This window comes from Thamnophis elegans, chromosome 5, assembly GCF_009769535.1.
Source record: "Thamnophis elegans isolate rThaEle1 chromosome 5, rThaEle1.pri, whole genome shotgun sequence".
In the NCBI taxonomy this organism is placed as follows: Eukaryota; Metazoa; Chordata; class Lepidosauria; order Squamata; family Colubridae; genus Thamnophis; species Thamnophis elegans.
Window position 1 is genome coordinate 89,551,697 of NC_045545.1, and position 16,497 is coordinate 89,568,193.

A 16,497-nucleotide genomic window follows, 5' to 3' on the forward strand; every position below is an offset into this window, starting at 1 on the left:
ACTCAGATAAGATAGTAGGACTGCGTAGTGGTCCGAGGGCCCTGCGGCGTTTCGTTAAAAAAGAGTCAAGGCACTAGTCCCAATGGTGCACACCTTTTTTTAATGTGCATCACACACACAAAATGAATGGCGCTTTCGTTGCACCATCATGACTGCGATCATGACCGTTTTGAATCCTGGTGTCAGTTCAAATTCAATCTCCAAAAGGCATGATCCTCAGATAAGATGCAGCTGCTTTAAAGGGTTACACCCAACTTGTAGGTTTTTGCTTCTGTTGCTTGGTCCAGTGCCTGATAAAATGAATGTCGAAGTGGCGGATTAATTATACTCTACAATTTGCATGATTCCTATGCTCCCAAGCAAGCGTTTATCTGATTCGCACATTGCATTTTTGGATATACAAGTATTTTTTTAAAAAAAAAACCTTCACAAATGAGCTATCCCTGAATTCTGCTTATTTCCAGCAACAGTTAAAAGAGTGGCTGTAAGCAGGAATGGGATTCAGCCAGTTCGGTATGGTTCAAGTGAACTGAATGCTAATTTTACATCCGGTTCACCGAACCAGTACTTGCTAGGACTGGCTGGCCCTGCCCCTCTCACCCCATTCCACCTCTCCCAGGAGTCTCCACGCAGCCCATTTTGGATGCCAGGTAAGTGCAGGTCCTGCGTGGAGGCTCCGGGAGGGTGAAAAATGGACCTCCCAGAAGTCTAGAAATGAGCCCGTTTCCAGTCTTCTGAGGGCCTCTGGAGCCCGGGAGAGGCAATTTTCGCCCTCCCAGAGGCTCGAGGAAATCCTCCAGAGCCTGGTGCAGGAAGCTAAGTAGGCCATGCCCACTATGGCCACCTCCCCAGCAACTGAGCAGAGAACCAGTTGCTAAACTTTTTCAGTCCCACCCCTGGCTGTAAGCGTAATCACAGACCTTCCATATTTTGAACATGCGGTACATTTAAATCCCAGTTGGTTGTGTGGACATGTACATTGAGCACAGCTTAAAAAAGAGGAAAGTTTAAGTTATCTTCCTTTGTCTCTTGGTCTCGCTGGTTATCCGCCTGTTCCTTTATTGCTAACGTTAGATAAATTTGGCACCGTAGGAAGGCGCCCCGTAGAACTAGCACTGGGGCCAATTAAACCTACATCACCTGTGACATTTTATAATCATTCAAGGGATGAGATATTTCAAGGGGGATGAAGCTGTCTCGTGCAAAAAGGACAATGGTTACTCATTGCCTCTGCTGGCTGGCATGAACAGGCAGTGGAAATTCTAAGGATGGAAGGGAATGGCTAACAAGGCCATTTTTCTTCATTGTTCTGTTTTGCAATGGCTGGTGCTTCAACAGGGAGCTCATTTCTCTCCTACACCTGGACCAGCTTAGAGGTGACCCAGTGGAATGCAGTGAACCAGCCACCAGCTAAATCAATTTAGCACCGATTGATCATACAAGATGTACCTTCCTTCCCCCCCCCCATCCCATTTTTAAAAGAAGCCCAAAGCAAGATACAAAGAATCATTTAAGAAAAAAACTACAACCCACAATTAAAATATTACAAAAAGTTTAACTTTTTAACAATCTTATTTTTTAAAAAAAAAAACTTTAATCAGGCCAAAATGCTAATCCAATCCAGAAAGGCACACGTGTCAATTTCACTAACCTCCTGGATGAGCAGATATATCTAATTATAGATTATACTAATTACACTCCATTGATACCTATCTTTCTGCCTGCCTGCCTGCCTGCCTGCCTACCAATCTTCATCTATCTATCTCTCTATCATCCATCCATCCATTCCACCCACCCAAGCAGTTGCTGGAGCTAAGTAGCCACCACGAGAAAGTGTTGGTAAAGCAGCTGGATCTGACCAAGAAGGAGGCTCAGCAGAAGCACCTCACTGAGGACTATGAGCACAGGCTTTCCAAGCAAAGGGAAGACCTGCAGGAGTGCCAGGCCAGATATCAGTCTCAAAGTTTCAAAGTTTAATAACACTTGTATGCCGCCCAATCCTGAAGGACTCCGGGCGGCTCACAATACAAATAAATCAAAAGGCATAGAAAAAAAGAAAAGATAGACTTAAAAACACACCATGCATTCCATTCCAAGTGGGGCTGGACCATATTTTGGGGTCAACAGCCCCAGGCCTGCCGGAACAGCCAGGTTTTAGTGGCCTTACGGAAGGCCGAGAGAGTGGGAAGGGTCCGGATCTCTGCTGGGAGATCATTCCACAGGGCCGGAGCAGCTACAGAGAAAGACCTCCCCCGAGTAGTCGCCAACCGGCATTGCCTGGTCAACGGTACCTGAAGGAGGCCCAATCTGTGGGATCTTATAGGTCGTTGCGAGGTATGTGGCAGGAGGCGGTCCCATAGGTATCCAGGTCCTAAGCCATGTAGGGCTTTAAAGGTAACAACCAGCACCTCAGTGCCCAGAGACTCAGTGGGATGAGATGGTCAGCCAGTTCCAGGCCACGATGCAGTCCCACTGGAACAAGGCCATCCAGTTCTTCTCCACCAGTGTCACTTCCCTCCAGCCTTCACCCAAAGCCCCGCACCAGGAGGCTGAAGCAGACCCCAAGTCAGAATTTCTGTCCCGCTCTGACCCTCACAAAAAGATAGCAATAGCAATAGCAGTTGGACTTATATACCGCTTCATAGGGCTTTCAGCCCTCTCTAAGCGGTTTACAGAGTCAGCATATTGCCCCCAACAACAATCCAGGTCCTCATTTTACCCACCTCGGAAGGATGGAAGGCTGAGTCAACCCTGAGCCGGTGAGATTTGAACAGCCGAACTGCAGAACTGCAATCAGCTGAAGTAGCCTGCAGTGCTGCATTTAACCACTGCATCACCTCGGCTCTCTAAGATCCCGAAGGGGGAGACACTCTGCAGCAACACAAATGTTCATTGCATGTATCCGGCCCAGGGGGCGTAGTTTGAGCACCCTTGATTTAGTGCAATGTAAAATAATTTTTCTGCGGACCAACAAAATTGTCCTGCGGACCACCAGTTGGTGACTGCTGCCTTAATGTAAGGTTATTTTCAATTTGCATTAGGGACTTCTCACTTGAAAGGACTCCTAGGTGTTTGTCTCTGCTTCTGCAGATATTCCAAGTTGTCGGATCCCGCCAACTGGCTGAATATTAATGCCACAAACGGTCAGATCATCACCGCCGCTGTCCTTGATCGCGAGTCAGCCTACGTTAAGAACAATGTCTACGAAGCCACGTTCCTGGCAACTGACAACGGTAGGCTCCCGCACTCCGCTCTTCATGCTTCAATAATAATGTGACACATTCATAGAAATAATGCCCTGACAGAGTTGTCAGTATAATTTAGATGTTCCCACGTTTTCCTAGTTCTTTGAGGGCGGGGAGGTGAAAGATCTTCATGAAGTTGAGATAGCATGCTGCCAAAAGAAATGAAATGTGTGAGATATTCACAGGTTACAATGGAAAAGAAAACTTAAGGTGAACAGAAAAGGGAATGTATGAAATCAGAAGGTTTCGCCATATGTGTGTGTTCAATTAGTTTCAATTTCCAAAACAATAAGAACGCACTTGTATACTGTTGCTCCTTTTTTTCCCTTTCCTTTTCTTTTCTTTTTTTTTCTTTTCTTTTAATTTTAGTATAAAATATAAATCGAATAGATTAATGAATAGTAGAAATACACCGAAGTGAGGAGTAGAGGGAAAGAAGAGGGAGGAGTAGAGAGGGAGTGAGAGGGGAATGTAAGGAGGGTGAGATGGAGGGAAGGGGAGAAAGGAATGTCTGAGGGGGAGGGGAAGTAGAAGAGGGGAATGCTGGAGGGGAGAAACGAAAGTTGGAGGGGGAGAAGAAAGGGTGTATGGAGGGTTGAAGTGTTATGTTGGTTTTCTATGGTGGAATATAAGATGAGTTGTGTTTACTGTCTTCTTAATTGCACAGTATATAAGTGATTGTATAAAATGAAAATGAAATAAAATAGTCTTCAAGAAAAAAAAGAAAAAGAAAAAGAATAAAAAAAAACACCTTTGGGGCAACCACCACCTGGATGACTGAGAATCTCTGAAACATTTGCTAAGCATCCAATCTGAGTTGGTCACCAGGACCAAAGTTTTATTCTCCCAAGCTTTGGGGCTCATGGTGGAGCCCATCATCGGGAAACACTCTCTCTCTCCCTCTCACCCTCTCTCGCTCTCTCCCTCCCTCCCTCTCTCCCCTTCACTCTCTCTCTCCCTCCCTCCCTCTCTCCCCCTCCCTCCATCCCCCCCTCTCTCTCCCACCTCCCTCTCTCCCTCCCCCTCCCTCCCTCTCTCTTTCTCTCTGTCTCTATCTCCTGCCCACCCCGCCCTGTTCTATGCATGTTGTATTTACATGGTTCCTACCTGGGTGTTGATGGCTGACTATTAAGTTGTTAATTGTTGCTTATTTGTTAAATTTATTTGCCGCCTATATCTCATTGTGGGGCTACTGTAGGCATCTTGGGATGAGTGGAGAAGCAGACAGAAAAGGCAGGAGAAAGGACGGACTTCCTGTGTGTTTCTAATCTTATACAGGTAGTCCTCGATTTACATCAATTCATTTAAATGACCATTCAAAGTTACAACGGCGCTGAAAGAATGACTTATGAACGTTCTTCACAGTTATGACCTCTGAGGCATCCCCATGATCATGTGATCAAAATTCAGATGCTTGGCTCCTGGTTCATACTTATGACCATTGCTGTGTCCCAAGGTCATGTGATTGATCCCCTTTTGCCACCTTTTGACAAGGGAAGTCAATGGAGAAGCCAGATTCACTTAACAACCAGGCTACTAATTTATGCACTGCTGGGATTCACTTAACAACATGTCAAAGTTTGTTGCAGAAATCAAATCCAGAACGCACACACAGATGACTGATTTAGCAGGATTTATCAACTTCTCTTTATATAAAATATAATACATAAGTAAATTTACAATACCAACAGCAGATTCTTCCAACGTGGTAGAGAATTACAAGTAAACACAAGCAGCAGAGGACAGCAGATAATAGTTTCTAGTTCAGAGTTGCAGACCGATTAGTTTGAGTTTCCTTGCAGACCTTAATTCAGACAAAGATAATCTCCTCTTTACAGGGCAGTTACGCTAAACTTAAGCAACGCCCAGACTCCCAGCCATGTAGCATGGCTCTCAGTCAACAAATAGTTCCCATTGGCTGACCTGTTGCTATGTCCTATTCCAGTTCATGAATACTCTGACACAACGGTGGCAAGAAAGGTCATAAAATGGAGCAAAAACTGACTTAACAAAGGTCTCACTTAACAACAGAAATTTTGCCTCAATTTTGGTCGTACGTCGAGGACTACCTGTTTTACCAAGTAAGAGACACAGCTAAGGACAGAAAGGGGAGAGGCTCCATCTTGAGGTCAAAAACAATCTAAGGTTAAAAGAGAAAGAATGACACGAAAACTGTCACTGTATAGATTAGAAACATCAAAGTGAGATGCTATACCTTTTTCGAGCGACCTGAAGCAACCTTGTCACAATCTATACAATTCACTCAATTTCGTGGCAGGGCTAAAAATCACCAGTGGCATCTTTACTGACAAGCAGATCAGATATTGACACTGCCCTATTGTGTCCTTTAAATCATTGAATGTGTTGAAGACACTGTTGTGTTCCCTCACCCCCACTCTGCAGGCTACAGGGAAATAAGTTGGACAGGCATCCGAATAAAGAGAGTCAATCTGCTTTCAAAACTTGGTTTCTTCAAATAGCTGCTATATTTCCTTCCCAGGATATATTTGTTGTGGTCCGGCAGCGGCCAGCACAGCTGGCAACAGAGTTGGACAGTGAGGATGTTGGGGAGTAACATGGGCCAGTCCTGGGGGCTGAAGAAAGCTCAGACGGGGGCTGTGTGTCAGAGGCAGAGAGGTAGCTAGACAGTAGTGAGGCAGAGGAACAGCTGGAGCCTGTTCCCAGTGTGCACATGCACAGAGCTGCCAGAAGACAAGAACAACTAAGAAAGCAGGGTTAACTCAGGAGTAAAGCCACACCTTGGACATGATTGTCCCTTCCCACAGGAAACAAAAGAGGAACGAATGTGGAGGAGGCTTTTGCAGGAAACAATGTGTTCCTTTGGTCATTTCAAGAGTAGAAAGTTCTGTTTGTGACTATAAGAGACTCTGTGCCAAGTGTTGCCTTGCCCTGCATTTGGAAACTAGTTATCTGGCAGTTTGCCAAGCGAGATAAGGTTCGTGTTGATAAATATTCCTCTGAAAGACTGTTTGCCAAACCTTGCTGACTGTGAATGAAAGGAATTCACAGTCACGTAAATAAAAGAGATTTTGCTGGGACCAAGACTCTGCTTCATGCTTGTTAAGTAGAAGCCTAGGTCAGAACAATATTCCACCTAAATAGTTATCTATCTATCTCTAATATTTGTATCCCACTGGGCCTCTATGGAATTCTGGTTACTAACAAAATCAATAATAAAAAAGCCCTAGAAATAGAGAATAGAACAGTGGAGAAATGTTTCAGGAGCCCTAAAATTAAATTCCATATTTTAAAACCAGTTAGATTTTAACAATATAAAGCAACGAAGACAATAAATCCAATATAGACAGCCCTCCTTGACATCTTCCTAGCCCCTCCCTCCAAAAATTTGCTTTGACCTTGGTCAATGCTAGCATGCATTGCCACTTTAACGACAATCACTTTGGAAGGTGAGATGGGTGGCATATAAATTTAGCGAATACTTCAATAAAACAAATTATTTTTGAAGAAAGGTGGCCCTCCAGATTTTGGCAAATTCAGAAAGATTTATTGTTTAAGCCAGGGGTCAAATCAGTGGTGGGTTTCAAAAATTTTTGGAACCTCTTCTGTAGGTGTGGCCTACTTTCCGGGTCCACTGGTGGAACCTCTTCTAACTGGTTCAGTAGATTTGACGAACCCGTTCTATCAAACTGGTGCGAACCGGTAGGAACCCACCTCTGGGTCAAATCTACTTACCTTTGCTACCAGTTCGCAAATGTGAACTCGCACATGCCACCTCCATGCATGCGCAGATGACGTCTTGGGGCCTGCTACCAAGCACGCCTGCAAAGGTAAGTAGGACAGCGAGGGGGGAATCTGCTGTGCCACGCGACTTAGATTAGCTAGAAAGCAGGAAATCCTGCTTTCTAGCTAATGTAAATCACGCATCACAGCTGATCGTCGGAAATACCGGTTCACCCGAACTGGTAGCATTTTTTTTGACTACAGGTTCAGGTGAACCGGTAGCTTTTTTTTACTACAGGTTTGGGCAGACCGTTCCAAACCAGTTGCCTTTCACCCCTGCTTTAAGTCTATACACAAGAATCTCATGTAAGAGCAAATGTAAGAGCCGAGGTGGCGCAGTGGTTAGGGGGCAGTACTGCAGGCCACTTCAGCTGACTGTTATCTGCAGTTCAGTGGTTCTAATCTCACCGACTCAAGGTTGACTCAGCCTTCCATCCTACGCAAATCAGCTGAGCTAAAAACCAAAGGGATACACGACAGGGAATGACGGGGCCAGGAGGGTGTGGCCAACCAAAGGTGGTATTTGCTATTGCCCCCTTCTTAGGGCTGAGAGAGAGCGATTGGGCTGAGGTTAGCAGTGATGGCTTACCTTTTGGTCGTAGCGTGGCAAAAGTGCACACCCATAATGCAACGTGCACATGACACCCCCGTGTGCCCCACCCTTTGCACGTGCACTTGCGACCCCCTGTGTTCCCCCTGCACATCCACATGCAAACTTCCATGCCCCCCCTGTGCAACACACCCACCCCATGCCCCGTTTTGGGCTTAACAGACCTCCCTGGACCAGTGGTGGGTTCTGGATCCCACTGGTACGGTTGGAACGGGACTGGTGGCGTCCACATGGACGTGCGCAGCATGCACATGTGTCTTAGCACCTCTGTGAGCCTCCATGATGCTCCAGCTGCTCAGCGGAGTGTCGCGAAAGCGCTGTACATGCCATGCCCATGCGCGGAAGCACCAAAGACTTAAAAGACCGGTAAGGAGCTCGGGCAGGTGGGTGAGCCCTCCAGAGCACCATACCGGAACAGTATCCAGTGCTCTGGGCGAGCTCCAGTATGCCTGTACCGGGGCGTACCGCCTGCAACCCATCATTGCCCTGAACCATCCTGGGACCAAAAACGGGGCGCAGGAGTATGTACACCCCCCACGCTTTCCTCTCACGCATGCATGCACATCTCCTGTATTCGCAGCAGAGACCTGAAAATCAGCTGGCCACTGGAGCTGAGCTGGGGGGATGGCTCGGGTGCCCGCTGAAAGGGCTCCGGGTGCCACCTGGGGCATGCACGCCATATGTTTGCCATCATGGGCCTAAGGTCACTCAGTTGGTTTTGTGCCTAAGGTGGGACCAGAACTCATGATCTGCTTTCTAGCCTCGTGCCTCCTTCGCTAGACCCAACTGGCTCTTGCGCTATGATTTCCTCATGGAGGTGGTACAGTGGTAGGTTGCAGGCAGTACGCCCCAGTCTGGGTGTACCAGAGCCTGCCCAGAGCACCGCGTACCATTCCGGTACGGTGCTCTGGGGAGCCCACCCGCCCGCCCGAGCTCCTTACCTGTCCTTTAAGCCTTTGGCGCTTCCACACACATGCATGGCGCGTGACGCTCCATTGAGCAGCTGGAGCGTCACAGAGGCTTGCCGAGGCATCACAGCCAGGTACGACGCATGCACGCACCGTGTGCATCCATGTGTGTGACACCGGGCCCGTTCCAACTGTCCTGGTTGCAACGGGATCCGGAAGCCACCACTGAGTTGGTATCTCAACCCCATAATCGTTGTGGTTGGCCTTTTCTGCCCTTTCCCCAAGTGGCTTCACAAGATGGAACGCCATGAGCAAGCTCTCCGCCGGCCACTCTTTGTGCTGCTCTTTCACGTGGTCCTTTCTCCCTCTCTAGGTATCCCTCCAGCCAGCGGCACCGGCACACTCCAGATCTACCTAATTGACATCAACGATAATGCCCCCGATCTTCAGCCAAAGGAGGCCCAGATATGTGAGAGGCCCAATCTGAATGTCATCAACATCACAGCCGCGGATGCTGACATCGATCCAAATGTCGGCCCCTTCGTCTTTGAGCTGCCGAGCGTGCCATCTGCCATTAGGAAGAACTGGACCATTACGCGTCTAAATGGTAAACCGAGCGGGCATCACCTGGCACTGTTCGTAGCTTGGCACGGTGGGCCTTCAGACTTTAAAAACATTTTGTGCCGTCTTCGGTGTTAATTATTATTGTTTATTTTATTTTTTTTTAAAAAGGGAGCCACGTTCAGGATGACATTTCTAAGCAGGAGAGTTCGTGAGAAATTGCCCCGATTGGGCCTCAAGCTGAATTGTTGGTTCTTGGCTTCCCTGCCTTCAATGCAGCTTGTAATTACAGAGGGTTATCACCAGAAAGTTGGGATAAATCATCTGTAATTGCCCAGGAGGAAAAGCTATTATCAGTCTTCCTTATGTTCCATTTTTATTGTCACAAGCCACAATCAGGATCAATGATCAACCTCTGCCCATAATTGCTTAAAAGTCACCTCCTTTTCTAATTTACCATAGAGGCAGCTTCCGTGCTTGGCAAATAGGAAGGTGACCATTTGGGGGAAGAAGGTACAGGGGGAAAGGAGCTGTCGAAATGATCACAATTAGCCTCTTTATGGCTTATCGGAGATGCGGTGGCTCAGGGGCTAAGACGCTGACCTTGTTGATCAGAAAGGTCATCAGTTCAGCAGTTCGAATCCCTAGCGCCGCATAACGGAGTGAGCTCCTGTTACTCGGCCCAGCTTCTGCCAACCTAGCAGTTTGAAAGCACATTAAAAATGCAAATAGAAAAATAGGAACCACCTTTGGTGGGAAGGTAACAGTGTTCCGTGAGCCTTCGGCGTTTAGTCATGCTGGCCACATGACCACGGAGACGTCTTTGGACAGCGCTGGCTCTTCAGCTTTGAAACGGAGATGAGCACTACCCCCTAGAGTGAGGAACGACTAGCACATATGTGCAAGGAGAACTTTTACCTTATGGCTTATCAGACTCTGCCCAGAATTCAGCCTAGGTGACACATGGGCATAGAGATAATCCTCGACTTACGACCATAACTGAGCCCAAAAATGCCATTATGAAGCAAGGCTCAGTTGTTAAGTGGCCCATTTTGTGGCTTCCCTTGCCACAGTGATTACGTGAACCACTGCAGTTTTTAAGCTAACAACAGGGTTGTTAAGTGAATCTGTGTTAAGTGAATCTTCCCCATTGATTTTGTTCGTCAGAAGGTCGCAAAAGGTGATCACGTGACCTGGGACACTGCACACATCATAAATACATGCCATTTGCCAAGCAGCCGAATTTTGATCACGTGACCATGGGGATGCTGCAATGGTCCTAAGTGCGAAAAATGGACATAAGTTACTTTTTGCAGAGTCATTGTAACTTCAAACGGCCATTAAACAAATGATTGTAAGTCGAGGACTGTCCTGTATTGGGGGGGAGTAATTCATAAGGAGTGGATTCTCCAGATCAGTAGATATTTAGAAAAAAGTACCGTATTTTTCGGAGTATAAGACATACCTTTTTCCCTCAAAAAAGAGGCTGAAAATCTGGTTGCGTCTTATACACTGAATACAACATTTTGTGCCTCACGAAACACCACCTCCTTCACCAAAATGGCAGTGCAGAGCTTGTAGGAGGCTTTCAGAGAGCTCCTGGGGGCTGGGGAAGGCAATTCTCCCCCCCCCAGCCCCCAGGAGCACTCTATAAGCCTCCTAAAATCTATGCATGCCCTCTTTTTTTGACAAAAAACAGTCTGTTTTTGCGAAAACTGGCTGTTTTTTGCTCGTTTTTGCAAAAAACTGGCCATTTTGGGGAGGTTTGCAGAGTGCAAAAACTTTTTTTTTAATTTGCTCTTCAAAATCTTGGTGCGTCTTATACTCCGGTGCATCTTATACTCCAAAAATATTTTTTACACTAACCTGTTCTTCATGGCTTCCTCCATTTTGCTCCTCACAGGTGATTATGCTCAACTTGGCTTGCGGATAATGTACTTGGAAGCCGGTGTCTACGATGTTCCAATCATTGTAACGGATTCCGGAAACCCTCCTCTGTTTAACATGTCCATCATTAAGGTCAAGGTGTGTCCCTGTGATGAGAATGGAGATTGTACCACTGTAGGAGCTGTCGCTGCAGCTGGGCTGGGCACCGGAGCCATTATTGCCATCTTGATATGTATCATCATTTTACTAAGTAAGTATTGCACCTGACAAGGTATGCATATGGTGTGACGCTAAGGTTCTTTATACATGCGTATGGCATTGTTATTCATTCACTCATTCATTCATTGAATTCAATTTTTTTATTCTGCCTGCATTGCTTCGTAAGTAACTCAAGGCAATGAACATACATAACACTCTTTCCACCTCCTATGTTCCCCACAACAACCTTGTGAGGTGAGTTGGTGCTGAGACAGAGTGAAAGGGCCCAAAGTCACTCAGGTGACTTTCATACCTAAAGTAGGACTAGAACTCAGTCACCTAGTGATTGGCCCAAAGTTATCCAATAGGCTTTCATGCCTAAGGCGGGACTAAAATTCACAGTCTCCTGCTGATTGGCCCGGAATCACTCAACTGACTTTCATGCCTAAAGTGGGACTAGAATTCATAGTCTCTGGTGATTGACCCAAAGTCACCCAGCTGGCTTTCCTGCCTAAAATGGGACTAGAACTCATAGTCTCTGGTGATTGGTCCAAAGTCACCCAGCTGGCTTTCATGCCTAAGGTGGGACTAGAACTCATAGTCTCTGGTGATTGGTCCAAAGTCACCCAGCTGGCTTTCATGCCTAAGGTGGGACTAGAACTCATAGTCTCTGGTGATTGGTCCAAAATCACCCAGCTGGCTTTCATGCCTAAGGTGGGACTAGAACTCATAGTCTCTGGTGATTGGTCCGAAGTCACCCAGCTGGCTTTCATGCCTAAGGTGGGACTAGAACTCATAGTCTCTGGTGATTGGTCCAAAATCACCCAGCTGGCTTTCATGCCTAAAATGGAACTAGAATTCACAGTTTCCGAGTTTCTAGTCTGGTGTCTTAATCACTAAACCAGACCATCAAAGTTCAGCCATTCAATAAAATCCCAATAAAAGCAAATCAGTTACATAGTCATGAAAGTACAGCTGCTCCGCAGTGGTTTAAAAATTGGTTTTTAAGTCAGCATTTGTGAAAATCTACATCCACATTTCATGGCACTTATAGAAGTAAAATATTGAGAGCTAAATTTTTAAAAAAATCAAACCAAAACATATAAACTAGGAAACAGAGGAGAAGAAGCCTTCAAATGCCTCAAATTCCCTGATTGTGTCAAGATGATGCTAAACAGCTCAGCAGTTACCTAGTATTCTCAAAATCTGAATGCAAGACATCTATGATGAATCTAAAACGCTATTAAATAACATTTTGGACCATATCTGGGGAAACCCAGTCCAAGTCCTCCTTCATTCATGGAAACTGCTTGACTTTGGCGTCGTGAGAACAAAATGCCAGTGAGATCCCCGGGAGAAAATATGAAATATGTGTTTCATAACTAAATAACTGTCACTCCCCTCGATCCTTTTAAAGACTGATCTATATGTTGATAAGCCACAGAGTTGAAATCATCCAAAATATCGCTTTTTGTTATTTTCCTCCTCTTTCCCACTAAGTTATTGGCATGCTTCTCTCCTTGATGTCTATGGAGATTCTCAGTCATCCAGGTCATACTCTAGTTGTCCCGAAGGTGTTCTTTTTCAAGAGGCAACTGGACTATCTTGTTTTTATTTGAAGATGTTTCGCTTCTCATCCAAGAAACTTCTTCAGATCTGACTGGATGGTGGGGGAGGGAAGGATTTATACTCCTTGCAGACCGCTGGTCATTTGCATTCTTTTAGAAAGTCGTTGAGGCCACTTGGAGATTTATCTGTGTCCTCAGAGTCACGTGAGTAGTGCAAATGGGCAGAAAGCATCCTGCAGCCAAGAAGTCTCCACACCCATTTGCACTACTGATGAGGATGGTTCTGCAGCTTTTGCATGTACACTGAGAGCTTCTGAATCGGAGACAAATTACAATACAATACAATAGCAGAGTTGGAAGGGACCTTGGAGGTCTTCTAGTCCAACCCCCTGCCTAGGCAGGAAACCCTATATGGTTTCAGATAAATGGCTATCCAACATCTTCTTAAAGACTTCCAGTGTTGGGGCATTCACAACTTCTGGAGGCAACTTCTGTTCCACTGATTAATTGTTCTCACTGTCAGGAAATTTCTCCTCAGTTCTAAGTTGCTTCTCTCCTTGATTAGTTTCCACCCATTGCTTCTTTGGGTGGTGTAATCCCACTTGGCCAAATAAAGTTCAATTCAATTCAATTGTTAAAAAAACCCTCAAAAAAGTGCAAATAGCCTTTCTATCTACACTTGGAAAATAAGCCATCCTATTTCCTGGGTAATCTTTAATATACACATGCTAATTTAATTGTGACCTGATGGTAATGAGCAATAAATATACATTGGCATTTGAAATTGGTTGATCATAATAAAGCTTCCTGATGCCAATTGTTAGTAGTTTGTGTAGTAAAATTTCACACTGGAAGAAACAGAAGGCAATAAAGCATAAAACCCAGTTTTACTCCCCGCCCCCGCCTTCGCATAACTCAAGGCCTAAAATATGATTTAAATCTTTGAGCATATTCTGTTGACTGAAATTAAATGTGGATGAAAGGCATTTGATTTAGGAGAATCTTCTTCCCATCTTCAAATCCATTATCCTGTTCTGAATTATGGATTTTTATTACAAATGTGTGTTTTTTAAAAATTCATTGCTCTAATTGGCTTTTTTTTTTTAATGCTCGGCAATCACCCTGGTTTTATATGGGTGAAAATGGAATGGTAAATAGAAATCTTTCTTCCATGTATTTATTTAATTAGGGGGCTTGTTCTATCAATTATTTTTACTGGGCAGAGAAAAATGGGCGAGTGGGACATATAATTAATGTGGTTTGTGTGTGTGCGTGCGTGCCTTTGAATTCATCGTGACTCTTGGAAACTCTGTGGATTAGTCCCTGCAGTTTTCTTGGTGCTGTTTTCCAGAAGTGGTTTGCCACTGCCCCCTTCCTAGGGCTGAGATAAAGTGGCTGGCCCAATGACAGAAAGTCACTTGTCACTTTCAAGAAGAGATTGGACTGCCATTTGTCAGAAATGATGTCAGGTCTACTGCTTGAGCGAGGGTTGGACTAGATGACCTATAAGGTCCCTTCCAACTTTGTTAATCTGACAGCCAGCTTACTTTATGCCTAAGGCAGGACAAGGACTCACACTTTCCTTCATTCTAGTCCAGGGTCCTTGTTCACTACCTCAAGCGGTTTGTTAAAAATGGTTTGTTAAAAAGTCACATTCTACAGTGCCCTTGTAACTTCAGACAAATCACTAAACAAATGGTTATGATCGAGCATTCTCTGCGGATTCCATCATAAAATGGGAAGCCAGTTTGAATCTTAACATGTTAGTTCTAGTTTTAGAGCCCTATTGATCAGTTGTTGTTGTGGGGAAAATAGGAGGCAGAAGGTGTATTACATTTAGTTGCCTTATTTGAAAAAAAATAAAAAAGAAAGGAAAGGAAAAGAGGAAAGAAAGAAGGAAGGAGAAAGAAAGAAAGAAAGAAAGAAAGAAAGAAAGGAAGAAAGTAGAAAGAAAGAAAGAAAGAAAGAAAGAAAGAAAAAAAGGGAGGGAAGGAGGGAGGGAGAAGGAAGAAAGAAAGAAAGGAAAGAAAGAAAGGAAGGAAGGAAGGAAGGAAGGAAGGAAGGAAGGATGGATGTGATTCAGAGACATTTAACTTCACAGTTTAAACAAGCTCTTCCATTTGATTGGAAAAGTCTGGATAATTCAGAGATTTTTCTCAATTCATACCCACGAATCGCATATTTGTTCAGTTCCCAATTTCAAAGGGCTGCAGAGTATAAGGAGAACAGCCATCCAGTGATGGTCATTGGCAGTGGTGGGTTTCAATTTTTTTTAGAACCTATTCTGTGGGTGTGGCCTATTTTGTGGGCATGGCTTGGCAGTCATGTGACCGGGCAGGACAACTTGACATCACTCTTGCACACACAGTCACATGACCCCCAAGCCATGTGGCAAAAAAATTTGGGACTCCTATGAAGGAGAGGGGGGGAAGAGAGGGGAAAACCTTCCAAAAATAGACAACTGGAGGATTAAGGGCCTAAATTAGGGAGATCGGAGAAGGCAGGACAGAGGGGAATCCAGTAGAAAACTTCTGAGCTTGCCGCTGCTGTCCGGTGGATTGTGCCGCTGGACCTCTTCATGCTTCTCCGTTCACCACCTCCACTCCCAGGTATGGGACTTGACACCGAATTGGGCTAGGATAGTGCAGACGGGCGGGGGGAGCGAGCGATGGAGCTGCTTCCAGACGGGCGGGGTTGAGCAAGCGAGCGACAGGGCCAGGGCAGGCGTTCCGGAAGTTACTTCCGGGTCCATTGGTTGAACCTTCTCTCCCCGGATCGGTAAATTTCACCATCCAGTTCTCCCGAGCCGGTGCGAACCGGCAGAAACCCACCACTGGTCATTGGTCTCCATCTACAGGGTGTTATGCCCACGGATCCGTGTCTCCTGCAACCCTGGCTTGCAATCTTATCTGGAAAGAAAGCCAAGAGCTTTTTCTTAAAGCAGTACACTAAAGAAAAATATAATAATGGGGAGAAGGCAATCGATTTCACAAAAATTGGCTTCAGAAAGGAAAACAGGCCTTAAAGCAACAACGGGGCTCTCTTTTCTTAAGAGCAGATAAAAGGGATTGGACTGCATCTGCTATTGACACTCTGAAAGCCCTTTTTTCAAGAGACCTGTAAAGGTGTTAATAGGACAATTTTTCTACAAAGGGTGAGCAGACAAAAAAACACCCCTGCCTTAAAAGAGAGAGAGAGAACTTGCTTCCAAAGAAAAGACAAATATTTCACTAGTTGTGATAAGTTGTTAAGAGGCAGATTGGCATTTGTCTTCATAGATTGGTGCTCTTTTATTTATCTCTGATTTTTTTTTTATTTAACAAAAAAAATGTGGCAGGCTTTAAGCAAATGCAAATCAATCTTCAAATCAATTTACACGGCTAGACTAAAAAGAAGAGGGAAGTGACATACAGAAGCCGTAATTAGCTGCTTCTCCTGTTTGAGCTTTGTGGCTTCCCATCAGTGGCGGTATTCTACCGGTTCGCACCGATTCTAACCAACCGGTACTGCCAGTGAGCAGTTGCAGGAGTGGGTTCTGGCTTCTGTTACTGCCGGTTCGCTCAGGGACATGCTTCACATTGCACACCAGTGGTGCATTGCAGGGGGTACGCCCCGGTATGGATGTACCGGAGCCTGCCCGGAGCACCGGATACCGTTCCGGTACGATGCTCCAGAGGACCCACCCTCCCGCCCAAGCTTCTTACCAGTCTTTTAAGTCTTCGGCATTTCTGCACATGCGCATGGCATGTACAGCGCCT

At 45.5% G+C, this 16,497-nt stretch overlaps 1 protein-coding gene across 1 annotated transcript in view; it reads left to right on the top strand.

Moving 5' to 3' along the window:
* The window catches only part of CDH4 (cadherin 4), a 425,687-nt gene that overhangs the window by 386,882 nt on the left and 22,308 nt on the right, over nt 1-16,497 (top strand). The window contains exons 11-13 of the mRNA XM_032219093.1: nt 3,091-3,233; nt 8,899-9,132; nt 10,990-11,223. Coding sequence (XP_032074984.1) covers nt 3,091-3,233; nt 8,899-9,132; nt 10,990-11,223 — 611 coding nt within the window. The remainder of the gene's footprint in view (nt 1-3,090; nt 3,234-8,898; nt 9,133-10,989; nt 11,224-16,497) is intronic.